We start from the raw sequence: 16970 nt of genomic DNA on the forward strand, positions 1-16970 counted from the left end.
AAAAGGAAACAGTATTATAAATACCTATATGAATGTGAAGGCCCATAATTATTATTATGAACATCTCCATGAAATCAGAAGTCTAAACATGAGAGGCCCACACTAACAATTATTATTATTGTTATTATTATTGTTCCGGGCAACTCCAAGGAGTCGACAGACTCATCGAGGGAGGCCCTAACATCATGTCAAGAACAACTATTCGACATTGACACAGTATCTATCATACCTTGCCTTGAACTCATTCACGGTTGTAGCACCCACAACCGACTCTGGAAGCTTATTCCACTCATTCACCACTCTCCAAGTAAAAAACCTAGCTCTAACACCCTTGTCAACCACGCTCTTGCCCAGCTTCCATGCATGGCCCCTGGTCCTCCCACCACCAATCATATTTTCAAAAATATCTTCTGGATCAATCTTATAGAAACCCTTCAGTAATTTGAATGTCTCAATCATATCACCTCTCCTTCGCCTATCGTCCAATCTCTGCAAACCACAAATCTTCAACCTATTCTCATAAGGTTCATTCCACAGACCTGCTATCATCTTGGTCACTCGTCTCTGGATCCTCTCCACTTCCTCCCTATCACGAAGAAACCCTGGTGCCCATAACTGGGCACAGTAGCCCAGATGGGGTCTTATCAAGGCTCGATACAGAGGAACAACAACTTGTTTGTCTCTGCATGTTAAAGTATTTTTCAGAAGCCAAGTGATTTGATGAGCTGATTTAGTCACTTTTGCAATGTGCCCCCTAAACTTCAATTCCCTATCCACCAACAGTCCCAAATCCCTGGCCTCATCAATCTCCTGGAGTATGGTTCCACCAATGCGATATACTGCTGCTATTCTTTTCACCCCAAAGTGCATAACCTTACACTTTGCCACATTAAATTGACATCCATTTTTCCTAGCCCAGTCCTCCAAACTATCCAAATCATCCTGTAAAATTTTGACATCCTGTGCACTCACAATTGCTCTACCCAACTTTGCATCATCAGCAAACAAGTGAACACGTCCTCTCAGATCCTTTCCTATATCATTGATGAACAAATTGAAAAGCAGTGGTCCAAGAACAGAGCCCTGCAGCACACCAATAGTCACAAGCCGTCTTTTAGACTCCACTCCTGCATAAACCACTCTCTGGTATCTCTCCTTCAACCACTCTCCTATCCATCTCACCAACTCTATATCTATCTCCATCTGCTCCAGTTTACTGATTAGGGTTCCATGTGGTATCCTGTCAAAGGCCTTAGCAAGGTCCAGTAGTATCACTGTAAACCCATTACCCCTATCCAGTTCAGCCATCACTGTGTTATAAAACGTGAGCAAGTTACTGAGGCATGATCTACCCTTCAAAAAAACCATGTTGTCCCCCATACAATATCCCATTTTCATCTATCCAATCCTGTATTCTTTTCTTGACTAATTTCTCTAAGACCTTGACAATGATTCCTGATATGCTAATCGGCCGGTAATTTACAACAGCAGTCTTGGAACCACCTTTATGCAGTGGAACTATTTTCCCCTCTTTCCACCCCCTCGGGACTAACCCAGTCCCGAGACTCAAATTAAACAAAATGGTCAAGGGTACTGACAATTCTTTAGCTGCTTCTCGTACAACAAGAGCTGGTATACCATCCAATCCCACAGATGTATTGACATTGAGGTTATGCAATAGACTACTCACCTCCACTTCATTCACCACAATTCCCATATAATCTACTGGTTTATTCATTTCTGTAATGTCACCACCTGGTTGATATATACTTACAAAGTGCTCACTCAGTAACTCAACTATATCAGCTGATTCAGTTACCTCCCTACCATCATCATTCTTTAAAATCATTCTGTCATGTACATTTTTCCTTTTACTTGCTACATATCTAAAAAACTGTTTGGGATTCTCTTTAGCCTGCATGGTTAATGTTCTTTCGTAATCCTTTTTTGCTTTTCTTACCACACTCGTTACCCTTCTGGCCTGCGCTTTATACCGTTCATGTGCCTGCCAGTCACCTTTCTCCTTAAATTCCCTCCATAGTTGTTTCTTTTTTTTGCAGCTCAAGCTTAATGGTGTTATTCATCCATTTTACCCCTACTTGATTTATTATTCGGACTCTAGGTATACAGTCAGCTATTGCTTCATGCAAACACTTCTTAACTGCCTCCCATGCACTTTTAGTCCTTGCAGTTGTACATGCCATGGCACTGAACCAATCAAACTCCTAAGCTTGTCATACTTTCCAGCTCGATAACTCCACATGTACCCTGTCTTAATTGAAAATTCCACACCTTTAGCCACCTCCCAAGTCAACACCCTATGATCACTCTCACCAATTGGTGGCAATGTGGTCATATTTGTTACAGCCAAATCCTCAGATGTAATTACTAGGTTAAGCACTCTCTGACCCCTAGTATTTTCCATTACATGCTGTCGCAGATAGTTATCCCTTAATAACTGCATAAAATCCAATTCCTTCCTCCCGTGTGTCCTCTCCTCACTCCAATCAATGCGACCATAGTTGAAATCTCCCATAATAATTACCCTCCTTCCACTCATTTCTTCTATTTGCTTGTCCATACTGTCACCACCATCTTTTCCATCACCTGATCTATAGCAGCACTCAATTGTATATTTAGTTCTGCTGGCCACAATCTCACACCAAATGGCCTCAAATGTGCTCTTTAATCTATCCTGCAATTCAACTTCTATTCTCCTTGGCTGTAGTTCATTAGCTATCATCAACAATACTCCTCCCCCCATTTTATTCTCCCTGTCATTCCTGAACACACTATATCCATCACATTCAATCCCACTAGCTATATCATCTACAGTCAGCCATGATTCACTAATACCAATAACCTGTGGTCTGGAAGTGCCAACCATGGCCAAAAACTCTTCCTTCTTGTTCCTAATACTCCTAGCATTGGTGTATATGAATTTAAGACCCCCATTAGCCCCAACCCTACCTTGATGCCTTATATTAACTATCCCACTCTGATTTGTTGTCCTTATTCGCTCGGGCATATTATATTCATTCATACATTCAACTGCCTCCCTAAAGACTGTATATCTACTCCCCCCCCTTAATAAATCTAGTTTCCCTGAATTTGCACATCCACTACATTCAGCAACACTTTCTCAAGTCTCCTTACACCGTAACCATTCAAATGCAAGCCATCCATCTTACATAGATCCTTTCGCCCATCGAACTCACTCCACAAATTCCACACCACTCGTCATACATAACCCACGCATAAAGTCATTCGCAATTATGGCCCTCCTTTTAAACATTTCACTGTCATACCGTGGCAAAAGACTAATCATTCTAACTCTCTCACTCTTTTCTTTTGCTACCTCAAACAATTCATTCAGGTCTTCTATCATTTCCATTTTATCTCCTTTCAAATCATTCATACCTGCCACAACAATCATTTCTTTCACCCTTTCCTTTTGCTCTCTAATAGACTCAGTTACATCCTTTATGGTCGCACCAGGTTGGTACGATTTTGTCGAATCCTCTACTAACACACCTCGTACTAACAAGTCTCCATACAGCACTCTATCCTTCATTTTGTTCATGTTCACACTCATATGCCTATTTTTCCTGTCATACTTTTTATTATTGGCTGGTTCATTCAGTCGACTTTTGCTCATATGCTCTAGCTGCTGTTTTGCCCTTTGTATCGCACCATTCAACAACACGATCTCACTCATTGCATCTATCTCATCTTTTGTATTCTCTGTAAAACCATTAATACTATCATTCACACTTTCTACATTCACACTCTCACAATTCTCTGGTATAACCTCGCCATTTCTTGTCATATCCCTATTTTCTTCATTCTGAAGTTTGACAAAAATATCACACTCACGATCCGAAATACACCTCGATTCCTCATTCTTCCTACATTTTCTACACACATTCACTCCTTTATTATCATCTAACCACACTCTGACCACACTCCGCAAAGCGTACATTTCGCAGATAGTACACTGAATCATCTCCTTTACATTACCGTTCTTGAAAGAAGATGGCGAACCATCATTACTGGCCGCCATTTTCCTTCATACTGGGGCCATACTTACTAGTAACGTATTTTATCAAATCATAAATTATAAATACCAAAAAGACACAAACAGACGCACTAAGATATGCAAGGCAAACAAAACTACGCAATATTAAAGTAAATTTATCAACGATAACTGAAAATAAGGCTTATCTTATCAGGAACTTTCACGAACACTACACACTACGAATCCCTCTAGCCATTATACAATAACTAACATACCTCTCATTAAATTGATTCACTGCTAGAGCTCTCCGAACTACTGAGGATTCATTCCAATCATTGGGTCTGGCACCCAATGATGAAACCTCAATAAAGATCAAAACTGGTCAGGGTGGTGGTCCTTTCCATAATGTTTAGCATTATACACACCCAAAAAGATGTGTGCAATGAATTAGGGGATAATAAGTCAATTATTGTGAAGTCATTTGCCTCAATATACAAGTAGCTTAGTCATGAAAATACTTCATGCAAAAATTTCACTTGCTTACATAACTGTCAGATTTTAGGGAAAGACAATATATACTAAAATATTAATTAAAAAAACTTTAATTAATACTTCCTATATTTTGGTAATATTACAGTAAAATCTTCAGGGAACATAAAAATAACAATATAATAATGCAGACACTAACACTAAACAATTATGGCTGAAGAAAACAACTGAAGTCAGTAATAGAGTCGTAAAGATGCCCCCTAGTGGGCTAAATTGGGTTTGTCTTGACTGTAGGGCTGATGTTCTTTTTCTTCTTATTATTATTATTATTATGTGACACCTCCAGGGAGTCCAAAGACTTATCGAGGGAGAGTATGCCAAAAGCTTCCCATATTTGGGGCAGTCTAATGCATCCAAATTTGTTGAAGTTTGGGGTGTTTTTTAGAGCTGAGGCTAATTCCATGAATAATCTCTCATATTTATACTTGCTGCAGTGTAGTAAAGTGGCTTTCTTCCAGAGTATTTTGTGGCGGGTGCCCAAAGCATGGTCACAAGTCTTGAGTGGCTGTATTGGTGGCAGCAGATATAGTCCCAGGGCCATAGCCAGATTAGATGGCACCCTGAGGCAAACAATTAAATATTGCCCCTGATGGATTATATGACAAAAATATAAGAAAATCTCCAATCGCTATTTTGTTTTTATTACAAGAGAAACATTAATACAAAATGATTACATAATAATATTAATTAAATGTTTTCAATACAGGGATATCGTACAATAAAACTGCTTATAAAAGCTCTTCTAAATTTAAATGATAAGTTATGTCACCTTCTATTGATATAGTTGCTAGACTGACCAATCTTTTTTGGGTCATTGCTGTTTGCAAATAACTTTTAATCAGTTTAAGCTTGAGAAAACTGCTTTCTGCACTTGCTAAGCTAAAAGGAATTATTAGCGTAGCGACGCTGCCTACCTCAATATGGCTGAACAAGTGCCCTTATTAAGCCATGCCGTGAGGCAGGCTGCCTCTATGCTTCACCCTGTCGACAGTACTGTATAGTCCTTATGTTCAGATATCCTGATATCAGTCCTGCCTGTTTGGCCATAGTAGGACAGTTTGCAACTACAAGGGACCTGGTATACTCCAGGTAAGTCTAGGACAGTATTTCCTAACATTTTTTGGATCATGCCCCACCTTAACGCCTTAAAGATTTTGATCCCCCCCCCTCGCCGACAATGGTGAGTGTTTTGAGTATATCAGTGATGAGATGACGAATGCAACATCATTTTCTAATTGCTCCCCAAAATATTCAAATTTCCCCCCCTGTGGGGGCGTACGCCCCAACGTTAAGAAACACTGATCTAGGGGAAGTGGCTGGTCTTTGGTGGAGTGGAGAAGAGATGCCAATCCACTCCACCAAAGACCAGCCACTTTCCCTAGACCTGCCTGGAGTATACCAGGTCCCTTGTAGTTGCAAACTGTCCTACTATAGCCAAACAGGCAGGACAGCTAATATCAGGATATCTGAACATAAGAACTATTATCCGGTTCCACCAATACAGTCACTCAAGACTTGCTGACTATGCTTTGGACATCTGCCACAAAAAAATGCTGGAAGAAAGCCACTTTACTACGCCGCAGCAAGTATAAATATGAGAGATTATTCGTAGAATCAGCCTCAGCTCTAAAAAACTCCCCAAACCTCAACAAATTTGGATGCATTAGACTTCCCCAAATATGGGAAGCTTACATTCTAAGAACACCAGCTCTACAGCCAAGACAATCCAATTTATCCCACTAGAGGGCATCTTTAGGACTCTAGGACTGACTTCAGTTGTTTTCTTCAGCCATGTTTGTTTAGTGTTAGTGCCTGCATGCACATATCATTATTTTTATGTTCCCTGAAGATGGTAATGTAACATTACCGAAATACAGGAAGTATTAATTAAAGTTTTTTAATTAATATTTTAGTATACATTGTCTTTCCCTAAAATCGGACAGTTATGTATTTACCAACGTATAAGTTTATCTACAAGAATCACTTGTTTACACTTGGATAAAAGCCGGCATGGTTGGCCAAGTGGTTAGCGCATCCTCTCTCCAACCAAAAGGCTATGGTTCAAATCTCGTCGTGGGCATGGATGTTTGTGATTGTCTGTAAAAATACTAGTGGTGGTGGTGGTGGTGGGCAGTAGATGGTGTTGATGTAGTTGATATGTGGAGACAGAGAGTTATAGAGTAGATGCCCTCCCTCGATGAGTCTTTGGACTCCCTGGAGGTGTCACGTAATAATAAAATAATAATAATAATAAAGAGCAAACAAAGAATATCATTTCTTGCCATCTTTAATTTAACAATCAATACAAATATGTTACATCTTCTACTTACTTCTTGTTTGAATGCATTTTGGACAACATTCATTTTGTGCTAATGTTAGTAACTGATCACGTGGACAAGAGTTAACACTGCATTCATCCTGTTTGCAAAATAATTTTCCTTCTTTACACACACACCTTTGGCATTTTGAAGTCTTCCATTCTCTTCCTTCCTATAAAAGTTAAGTCACAAATGTAAATAATTAGATAACATCTCTGGTAAAATGAAAAATATGATAACTGTTTCTTTTAACTTTCTACACTGCCCAATACATTCGCTACGGAAAGAAGTCATGCTATAAGTACTGACTATCTTTTATACAATTATAAAATAATCTGAGAGGGAAAAAAAAAAACTTACAGGAATGACTTGATTAGAATATTTACATGACTTGCCAATAGGAATACACTGTGGACAACACTGGCCAGCTTGAAACTGATATAACAAATCCTAAAAATAAAAAAGATAATAATAATTTGCAAAAAAATTTTGATTTTGCTACGGCATCCAGATAAGAAATAATACATTACAGATAACTGCTACAGAAACCAAATAGTCAAAGCACTTGCTTCTTAGTAGAGAGACAATAAATTTTTAGAATAAATCTAAAACAATTTAAATAAAATAAATCTGCTAATGACTTTTATTCCCCCTATAGGAAGTAGGTGTGTAAAAATTCGATGTAGCTTAAAAATATCAAAGGGCTTTACATCGATTTTTTACATAGGTCAAGTCCCATGAGAATGTTGTAAAAATAACTTGTTTGTCTCTGTATATTTTGTAATAGATATTTTTGTAAATAACCCTTTGGAAGTTAACTGTATATACTCCTTTAATAAGAATATTTCAGTGTTAAAAAAACAAGGCAACGTTTTGCCGCCAGAACTTTATGTAATAGCTCTACATGATGGCATAAGAAAGGTTGTTTATGATTTTTTTTGTGTATGAGAAAGACTTACAAGCTCTGTGCGTAAACACCTCTGAGGTCAGTCAGAAAGGTTCAAACAACTTTCCGATGGCCAGCAGCTTACAATCAAAAGAAAGCGGAGGAGAACAGAAAGCAGGCCGAACTTGAAAGAAGATGAAAGAGTCATGTCAAGTTCTTTGGGGGTTACAAACTTCGTGTGAGGTCTCAGATAAGGCATAATAAAAAGGGACAGAGCCAAGCATAGAGAGCTTCCTGGTTTGAGACGTCGCTAGAGAGAGAGAGAGAGAGAGAGATGACTTCTAGGCCAGAGAGAGGGTTTCCAGAGGCTGCACTGTTGTCCACAGTGCAGCCTCTTCCAGCAGTTGCCAGAGAGGGGCTTCCCGGTTCCAGTCTAGAGAGAGAGCTTCGAGTTCTGAAAGGAGAGGTTCCAATTGCCGGAGAAAAGCTTCCAGGCCAGAGAGGGATCCCGGTTGACAGCTGGCGGCAATTACAGTTTCTTAGAGGCGGGAGTTCAAGCTACTTGAGACAGCAGTCGTCCAGGCATTTTCAGCGAGCCAAAGCAGAGGAGAAAAGGCGATGTAAATTACCCGAAGCAGCTCTGCTCGGAAGTTTTTCTTTTCACCGTGGGAGAACAACATTTTGCTGGAGCTGTATGAGTACCACAGGTCGCTGCTTACAGTCCGCTATTTTTCCGATGAGATACTACTGAAGCCAAATTTCCTGAAGGAAGCTCAAGATCTGAGATGAAAGAATTGCCATAGAACTTTTAGTGAAAGACTTTTGATTGAATATGCGATACAGAGCCTTTGTAAGTTACACACTTTTGTATATTCCCTCTTATAGTTGTTATAGAAGGACGTTTAAGATTTTTGTTTTGTCTAGGAAAAAAGAGTCAATTGGCATGTTGGAAATTGATATCAAATTTGTAAAAATAACTCTAACCTCTTTGCAAGTAAACTAGGAGTTTAATAAGTTGAATTTATAAGCAGAGAGTTAATAGGTTTTTGAGTTAAAGAGATGAATTAATGTTGAAGTAAAAAGGTTCTAATTTGTGCTAAAGAATTTTTATAGATAGATAGAGAAAGCAATCTCCCTATTGTTTAATTCATGTATATTTCATAGTAATGTAAATAAAATGCATATTGATTTTTTTGTTAAAGGAGTGCTGCCTGATTGTTTATTTTTACAACTGCACTGTTCCTAAATAAATCAGACTTGTGGGAAACTAAGTGAGATAGCCAAAGCATAAAGTTAAGTAAAAGAATAGACCACGACTGTTTGTGTAAAGTTTTATTGGAGGAATTTGTGTTAGAGAGAGTGAAATCTGCTGGCCGTATTATTGAATTTTATGCTAATTAAATGATATTAGTGGAGCAGTCTAAATTAAATAAATTTTCTAGTATCTTAGGCATAAAACTCGTAGTGCGAAGGGTAGATAAACATAGTACATAATAATATAAGCAAGAAAGATTCAGAGAAAGCGTGCACAGCTAAGTAGAATAACAGTATATAAGGAATAGTAAAAAATAAAGACACATACAAATATAAAGAGAAATTAACAACATATTATTACAGGTGAGACCATTTTAGAACTATCTAACTTTTGGAAACTGAGGGGGAAGTTCAATCTCCACCAGTAGTTATAAATGCCATCCAGTGAAAAGGTGGCTAACAAGTGCTGTCTTGTGGTCCTTAATCCTAACAGGATATTTATTATCTGTAATGGAGTGGCTTCCATGGTCTATTTTCTTGAGTTTACGGAATGAAAAACCCGAATTTCAAAAAGAAAGACCCTATTTACTCATGCTAGAGATCAACTAACTCAGGAGCCAGTCGAAGAAAGGCTTAAGAAAAGTTCTTCTAAAGTCAGGAACTGAACTTATGTCCTTCTTCATGCAGCCTGGCATACACAGGTTCTAGGAATAAATTTATAAAATATAATTTAAAAGAAAAAATTAGATCTGCATATTTCTCTTCCTTGAATAGTCCATGATGGTTTCATAATATATCCATTTTACTAACTTTCATAATTCTATTTAAAATAAATAAAAATATAAAATAAAAGAGAAACATTCTTTACCTTTTGAACAAAAATTATCATTCACCTTTTATTATTATTATTATTATTATTATTATTATTATTATTATTATTATTATTATTATTATTATTATTATGGCATGCATGGAGTCAGAGCCCCATTGTGGGAGTACACATTATAAATTAAAAATGCCAAGCAATTATATTCTTGGTTTCATCCTTTATCCAAATGTTTGTGCATGAAGTCACTTCATAACTGAGCCACTTGTATATAGAGGCTAATGACTTCACATCAATTGCCATAGTATCCCATAATGCAATGCACATATCCTCACAGACATATAATGCTATGCATTATGGGAAGGGCCACTACCCAGACTGGTTTCAACCATTATTGAGGTCTCATCAGTGGGAGCCAGACCCAGAGGTGACAAGGTTGAAGTAATGCAAAAGTCATATTTCCATATACAAGTAGCCAAAAGGTTTTACACCTTATTACTAAAATACTCTGGATTAGAGATAGACTATTCCACACAATGCTCATCCAACCTTGCCTTGAACTGATTTAATTTGTCTACATTCACAACACACTCAGGCAATGCATTCCATTCACCAACCACTCTCCATGCAAAGCACCTTCTCCTCACTCCTCTGCTCACACCCTCCTTGTACAGTTTCCAAAAATGGCCTCTTGTTCTACTCTCCCCCCCCTCCCATTCTATGAAAAATCTCTTGTGTCAACCAGATAACAACTCCTAACTAGCTCATATGTCTCAATCATATCCCCTTCTTTCTCCTATTCACAAGACTTTGCAATTTATATTCTCTCGATCTGTCCTTGTACTCCACATTCCAATGACCACTGACCACCTTTGTGAATCTTCTCTGGACCCTTTCCAACATATCCTCATCACCATGAAAACCCAGGACCAAATCTGTGCACAATAATCCATATGAGGCCTGATCAAGGCCTTATACAATAGCATCATAACCTCTTTATTTCTGCATGTCAGGGTCCTCTGAATCATTGCTATTATCTAATGTGATGTCTTTACAACTTGTGCAATGTGGCCCCTCCCTGAATTTCAGGTTCATGTCAGCCACCACTTCCAGATCTCTCCTCTACATCCTTTAAAGTTTTCCTACAAGGTGTATACTTTGCATCAATCATTGCTTACCAAATCTCGAAACTTTACATTTTGCAACATTGAACTGATAGTTCCGCTTATCTGCCCATTCATGAAATCTATTCAAGTCCACCTGCAAAGCCACAACATCTGCTTCACAAAGCATGGCTTTCCCTAATTTTGCATCATCTGCAAAGAGCTGCATATTGCTAGTTAATGCTCCACATATAACTTCCAGATACCTATCTGATAGCCAGTCACTGATCAAACTCAGAAGTCTGTTATCCAATCCCACTTGTTTCAATTTATTTAACAGCTTGTCATATGGTAATTTGTCAAAAGCTTCTGCAAAATCCAAGTACACCACTGTATATGCATCTCCCCTGTAAGTATTCGTCACCTTGTTATACTACATAAGTTAGTAAAACATAATCTCCCTTTAACACAAAGAATTCTGCTGTTAACCCATTTTTGTATCCTACTTCTCACCAGTCTCTCCAGTACCATCACAACAATTCCAGATATACAGATTGGGCTATAATTTCAAGCCACAGCCTTATTACCATTTTATGCTGTGGACAGGGCCAGTTTTATTGTTAGGCGAACCTAGGCAATCGCCTAGGGGTGCTAAGACTTCGGGGGCCCCCAGATTTTGCTACATAGAGTTTGGGGAAAAATTACAACCTTCAAAAAAAATTAGTATATATATACACACACTAATTTTATATATATATATATATATATATATATATATATATATATATATATATATATATATATATATATATATATATATATATATATATATATATATATATATATAAATTAGTAAATATATATAGAGAGACAATGTAGGATGCCTAAATTTTCTTTGCCCAGGGGAATCAGATACTCTCGGACCGGCCCTGGCTGTGGAACAATTTTATCTTCTTTCCACTCCCTTGGAACTGTGCTCAGTGGTTAAATTCTAAATGAATAAGTTCTGGGGCCCTTAATGTGAGGTGCAACATTTTTTTTTTAATTTTATTTATTTATTTATTCTGGTGGAGTTAAAGCCCCCAGGCCTTCTCTTCCACACCACCATAAACATTAAATTCAAAAAGAGATACAAATACAAATACAAAATTACAAATTAATATATTACTTCTAACATATTAATCGTAATCGTTCATAATCAGGTGACTGTAGATATTGACCTTATATGCAAGACTTTATATACAAAACACATTCAAAACTGTAAAAACAATTGTTGAATAATAACATAACAATGTAGGCATAATTACCAAAAATGGAGAAAAGTCACAAAACAGAAAAATGTTCCAGGTCTGTTCCTGGTGAATAAAAAAGTACCGGAAAGGGCTCCAGAGGGTCCCGGCTGAATTTAACCACTGTGTGTGCCACTGTAAGACTCTTATTAAACAGGCATACCAATACTACTGCCAATTCCCTGGAACATTCTCTTAAGATGCATGGTGATATTTCATGAAATCCTATCGCCTTATTGACATCGAGGTTATTTATTTCCTCAAATACCTCCTGTTCACTCACAATTAAGCCATCCTCTCCTCTACAATAGGACATTATGTAATATAATAATAAAAAATATCTTACATTTTCTTGATGGAAGGCAAGGAAATCATACTGCTGAAGCAGGCATCTCATAAAATTAACAAAGGCTTATATTTAAATACAGTAAGAACACGTTTAACGCTTCCTCGATTAACGCCGATCCGATATAACGCGTTTTTTCCGAACCTTAAAAAGCACTAAATATTCCATGATTCGATATAACGCGGTTCTACTCGAAGCCTAATAAAGCGCTAAATTTACGCTGATTCGATTTATCGCTGTATTTCCCTTGATTCGTATATAATACGATTATTCCAGAACCCGAACCAATCAGTGAAAGATGACGATTCGTCGTAGTGCTGTAATCCCCTAAATCTATGCTTGTCCCATGCATTTGTTTTCCCCATACATTGTGTTGTTCATTGGCAGTGAAACAGTGTCCAAGCTATCAATACGATTTGGAGGGGGTTGCGTAAAACGTTATGCGCTGTAATCATCGATATTATTGACCAGGAAAATCAACAAAAATTCTATTTGTTCATTAAAAATTAACCATTACTATCATTTTTTAAATTATTCAAAATGAGTTGGTGTAAAGATGATAAAACAAAATTGATACGAAAAGGCATTTCTCTAGTCATTAAAATGCAGGTGTTGAGGCGATTGGAAAAAGGTGAACGTCAAGTTGACATATATAACATTGGAGCCGCTTTAAATTTTTCTACTTCTACTATACAAACGATTTTAAAAAACAAACAAAATTAAGCGTTCAGCAACCACAACCGCAACGTCTTCTGCAACCCGATCCAGAAGTGTTTGAGAGGAAATGGAGAAACGTCTTTCCATTTGTTAAAGAGTAAAACCAGGTTTATAATTGCTTGGTATCTTTAACATAATTATACCCAAGTTAAAAATACTTTCTACGTCTTTCCATTTGGATTGATGATGAAAACGAACGCAACATGCCATTAAGTCAGGCAATAATCATGGAAAAGGCCAGAACGTTCGAATCACCGGAGAAGCGGCGAGTGCAGATACTGAAGCTGCTTCAACTTTAAGATCCATAACTGAAAGAGGAAAGTATCCTCTCGACAGTACTGTCAAGGGTGTAGCATAGAGGCAGCCTGCTCACGGCGCGGCTTTATAAGGGCGCTCGTTCAGCAATATTGCAGTAGGCGCCGTCGCTACGCTAACAATTCGTGTTAGCGTAGCAAGTGCAGAAAGAAGTTTTTCCAAGCTTAAACTGATTAAAAATTATTTGCGAACAGCAATGACCCAAGAAAGATTGGATGGTCTAGCAACTATATCGATAGAGGCGGACATAGCTTATAATTCAAATTTAGAAGAGCTTATAAATAGTTTTATTGTGCGATATCCCCATAGAGCAAACATTTAATTAATATTATTATGTAATCGTTTTGCATTAATGTTTGTCTTGTAATAAAAACAAAATAGCAGTTGGAGATTTTCTTATATTTTTGTCTTATAATCCATCAGGGGCGATATTTAATTGTTTGCCTCAGGGCGCGATCCAATCTGGCGACGGCCCTGCTTCTCGAACTAGTTTTTAATGTTGATGAAATGGGACTTTTCTGAAAGAGAATTCCAAAGTGCACATTTATACCGCGCGAACAAAAGAGCATCAGGATTCGAAGAGGCAGGACTCAACAAGGCAGATCAAGGAATTCATGCAGAACCTGAAATAGTGATTCTGAAAATGAAGAGTTCAAAAACTTGTTACAGATTTCCATAGTAAAAGTTTGGTGATGATAACCAAAATCGTTGATCAATTTGTAGCTAATCATCCAGATTTTGAAATAAGTACAAAAGCAAGACGATGCATTTTGGATGCGATCTCTTGCTACCGACAATTACAACATTTATCGACAAATGACACTAGACGACTTCATCACTAAAAAATCAAGAATTTGAAAAGAGCCAGACCCTTTGACAGCACCAAAATGAACTTTGTATTTCTGTGTACGTATGTATATGTGTTATGTATATTTTGCAAGTTAATATAAAAATACAAAGAGTTGTTTATTCTTGGTTGCGTGTTCTCCAATTTTTATTTACCATGGGTCAAATGACCCCGTTTAACGCGGTTTCGTATAGCGCTTTGTCTTCTAGAAACACATCCTGAGCGTTAATCGGGGTATTACTGTATATTTATAAAGACTTATACGAGGGGTAGAAAATTTTCTTAGGTGCAAGAGTCAAACAGAATATTTTTCAGATGTTGGAGAACTGCAAGATATCTTCTAAAAAATTTCATTATTAAAAGCACATACAGATACATATAATTGCACTCAACATTATTAGGCTGTTTAATAGCTGCTTGTAAAGAAAGCTTAAGCCTTCATTTTTTCTGATAATGCATGCTTTAAAGGCTGATCATGTGACGAAAAGAATGGCATGAAGAACCTCAATTAGGTGTTTGTTTGTGAGAGCAGCATGGTTTGACTTCATACACTTCATTACTGAGAAGAGAGCTTCACAGCAATAAGTGGCCCAAAAACCAATTTTAAAAGGCACTTTCTGTCGCAACACAATACCTGCAGAGTAAGTTCAGGGGTAACTGCTGGATATTGGTGAGTGGCGATTGGTGTTAATTACTGTTGGTGCTTGTCACGTAGCTCTAACCCCAATGCATTTTACTGTCAATTCAATATTTCTTCATTTTTTATATTTGTTTTGTGTGATGTGAAAAATATATGCATTTATATTGTCTTGTATTTTTTGTATGTTATTATATGTATTGTATGTGTATCATGAATTTTTGCCTTTTATGATAAACACAATAAAAACTAAACTTGCCTCAAGAGTCACAGCAAATAACCTCACAAGCTGCATGTGGCTCACGAGCCAGGATTTGGCTACTGCTGGTTTATATATAATAATATATATATAAAAAAAATTATGGGTGTATAATTATAAAGAGATACTTGATAGAGTGATAGCAATCAACTCAGGAAATGGCTGAAGTTGCAAAAATAAGTATGCTGCATGCAGTTGTGTTAATGCTTAAGATGACTTAATTAGCGATAGGTCTCAGCAGACATGTACTAGCTAACCAGTCACTAATTATTTGTAAACACTTCTTTTCAGATGTTTCACCTCTTCCTCTCTAGATGATTTTGCTAAGAAACTGAATATTGCAATGAAACCACTAGAGCCTTGTTAGCAGGTCAAAAAAAAAAAAAAAAAAAATCAATGGGCTTAAAATAAATAATCCATGAAATCAGTATTCCTTCGTATATATTAATATTACATTAATAATTAACATTTAGTGTACTTACAAGTTTTTATGCCATTTCCAACTATTAAACGTTGTAAACCCATAATATCAGTCTGCGCTGTTAGCCTAGTGGCTATGCGCTTTGCAACCATATGCCTCGGAAAGGAGTGTCCTAGGTTCGATTCTTGTCGTGAGGCACTTAAGAATCTTCCTCAGCCATAACAAAGTAGTCTTGGCGTGGACAGCAGGGTTTTTCCCCCCCAATTTATCTCGGGTTTTTCATCCCGCAAACCGGTCCCGTGAACACCCACACGCATACAATCATAAATATCGCCCTCAGGGGGATGCAGCAGAGGAATGGTGAACCGGCTGCATTAACATGCCAGTAACCCCTCATTAGGAGGGGACTTAACCGTCCTAGATGGATGAGAAGGATAGGAATATACCAGTAATGTGTGAACTAAAGTTTTTTTTTTCTGATTTTTTTTTATTATTTACAATTTATTTATTTATTTTTACAATTATGCTGTATAAATGGAACATTATTCTGAGCAATATACAACCTATACTGAAGCTGTAAATTAGTGTTAGAAATGTAGAAAGTACATTGATAATTTCATGGAAATTGAGGTCTAAGACCTCAATTTCCATGAAATTAAGAGGGAAAAATTTCGATTATTTTCTCTTTATTTTTCATGTATGCAAAGTTCGTTATTATTAGTGAACATCCAAGATATATTTCATCCAGTTGTTTACACTGGCTTCAAACTGGTTCGTAATAATTTTGATATTCAAATACTATGATCAAGCTTTGAGGCGTACAGTAATTAGCAATGTGAAACTCATCCAGAAGCAGCTCATTGTTGGCGCATTGGTATTTTATGCACTCTAAAAAATTTAACCCCATGAAAAAAAAAAAAAAAAAGATTTTTTTTCAATGTTCATGAAAGGAGCAGAAAAGTTTATCTTTGTTAGCTCTAATAATCAATTCGAGTCATACAAGATAATTAATATTATGAACGTCAATAAATTACAACAATTTAATTACTTATGGTAAAGTTTTAACCATATAGAAAAAAAATCAAGAATAGATCTCTATCATTAATTTAAGAAGACAGTGATAAATGTTCATTATTAATAGTCAAAAATCGATTCCAAATTTAATCTTTCGTGTAGAATGCGCAC

General features: G+C 37.0%; 1 protein-coding gene across 3 annotated transcripts in view; it reads right to left on the bottom strand.

The window, feature by feature from the left end:
* Window positions 1-16970, bottom strand: part of LOC150099333 (extracellular matrix organizing protein FRAS1-like) — a 1385483-nt gene that overhangs the window by 1263095 nt on the left and 105418 nt on the right. For all 3 annotated transcript variants that reach the window (XM_090403569.1, XM_090403568.1, XM_090403570.1), the window contains exons 4-5: window positions 7246-7335; window positions 6898-7057 (exon numbers count right to left, since the gene is read on the bottom strand). In XM_090403569.1, the coding sequence (XP_090259695.1) occupies window positions 6898-7057; window positions 7246-7335 (250 nt within the window). The remainder of the gene's footprint in view (window positions 1-6897; window positions 7058-7245; window positions 7336-16970) is intronic.

The sequence above is a fragment of the Typopeltis vanoorti genome, chromosome 14 (genome assembly GCF_054136105.1).
Source record: "Typopeltis vanoorti isolate ZY-2024b chromosome 14, IOZ_Tvanoo_1.0, whole genome shotgun sequence".
NCBI lineage: Eukaryota > Metazoa > Arthropoda > Arachnida > Uropygi > Thelyphonidae > Typopeltis > Typopeltis vanoorti.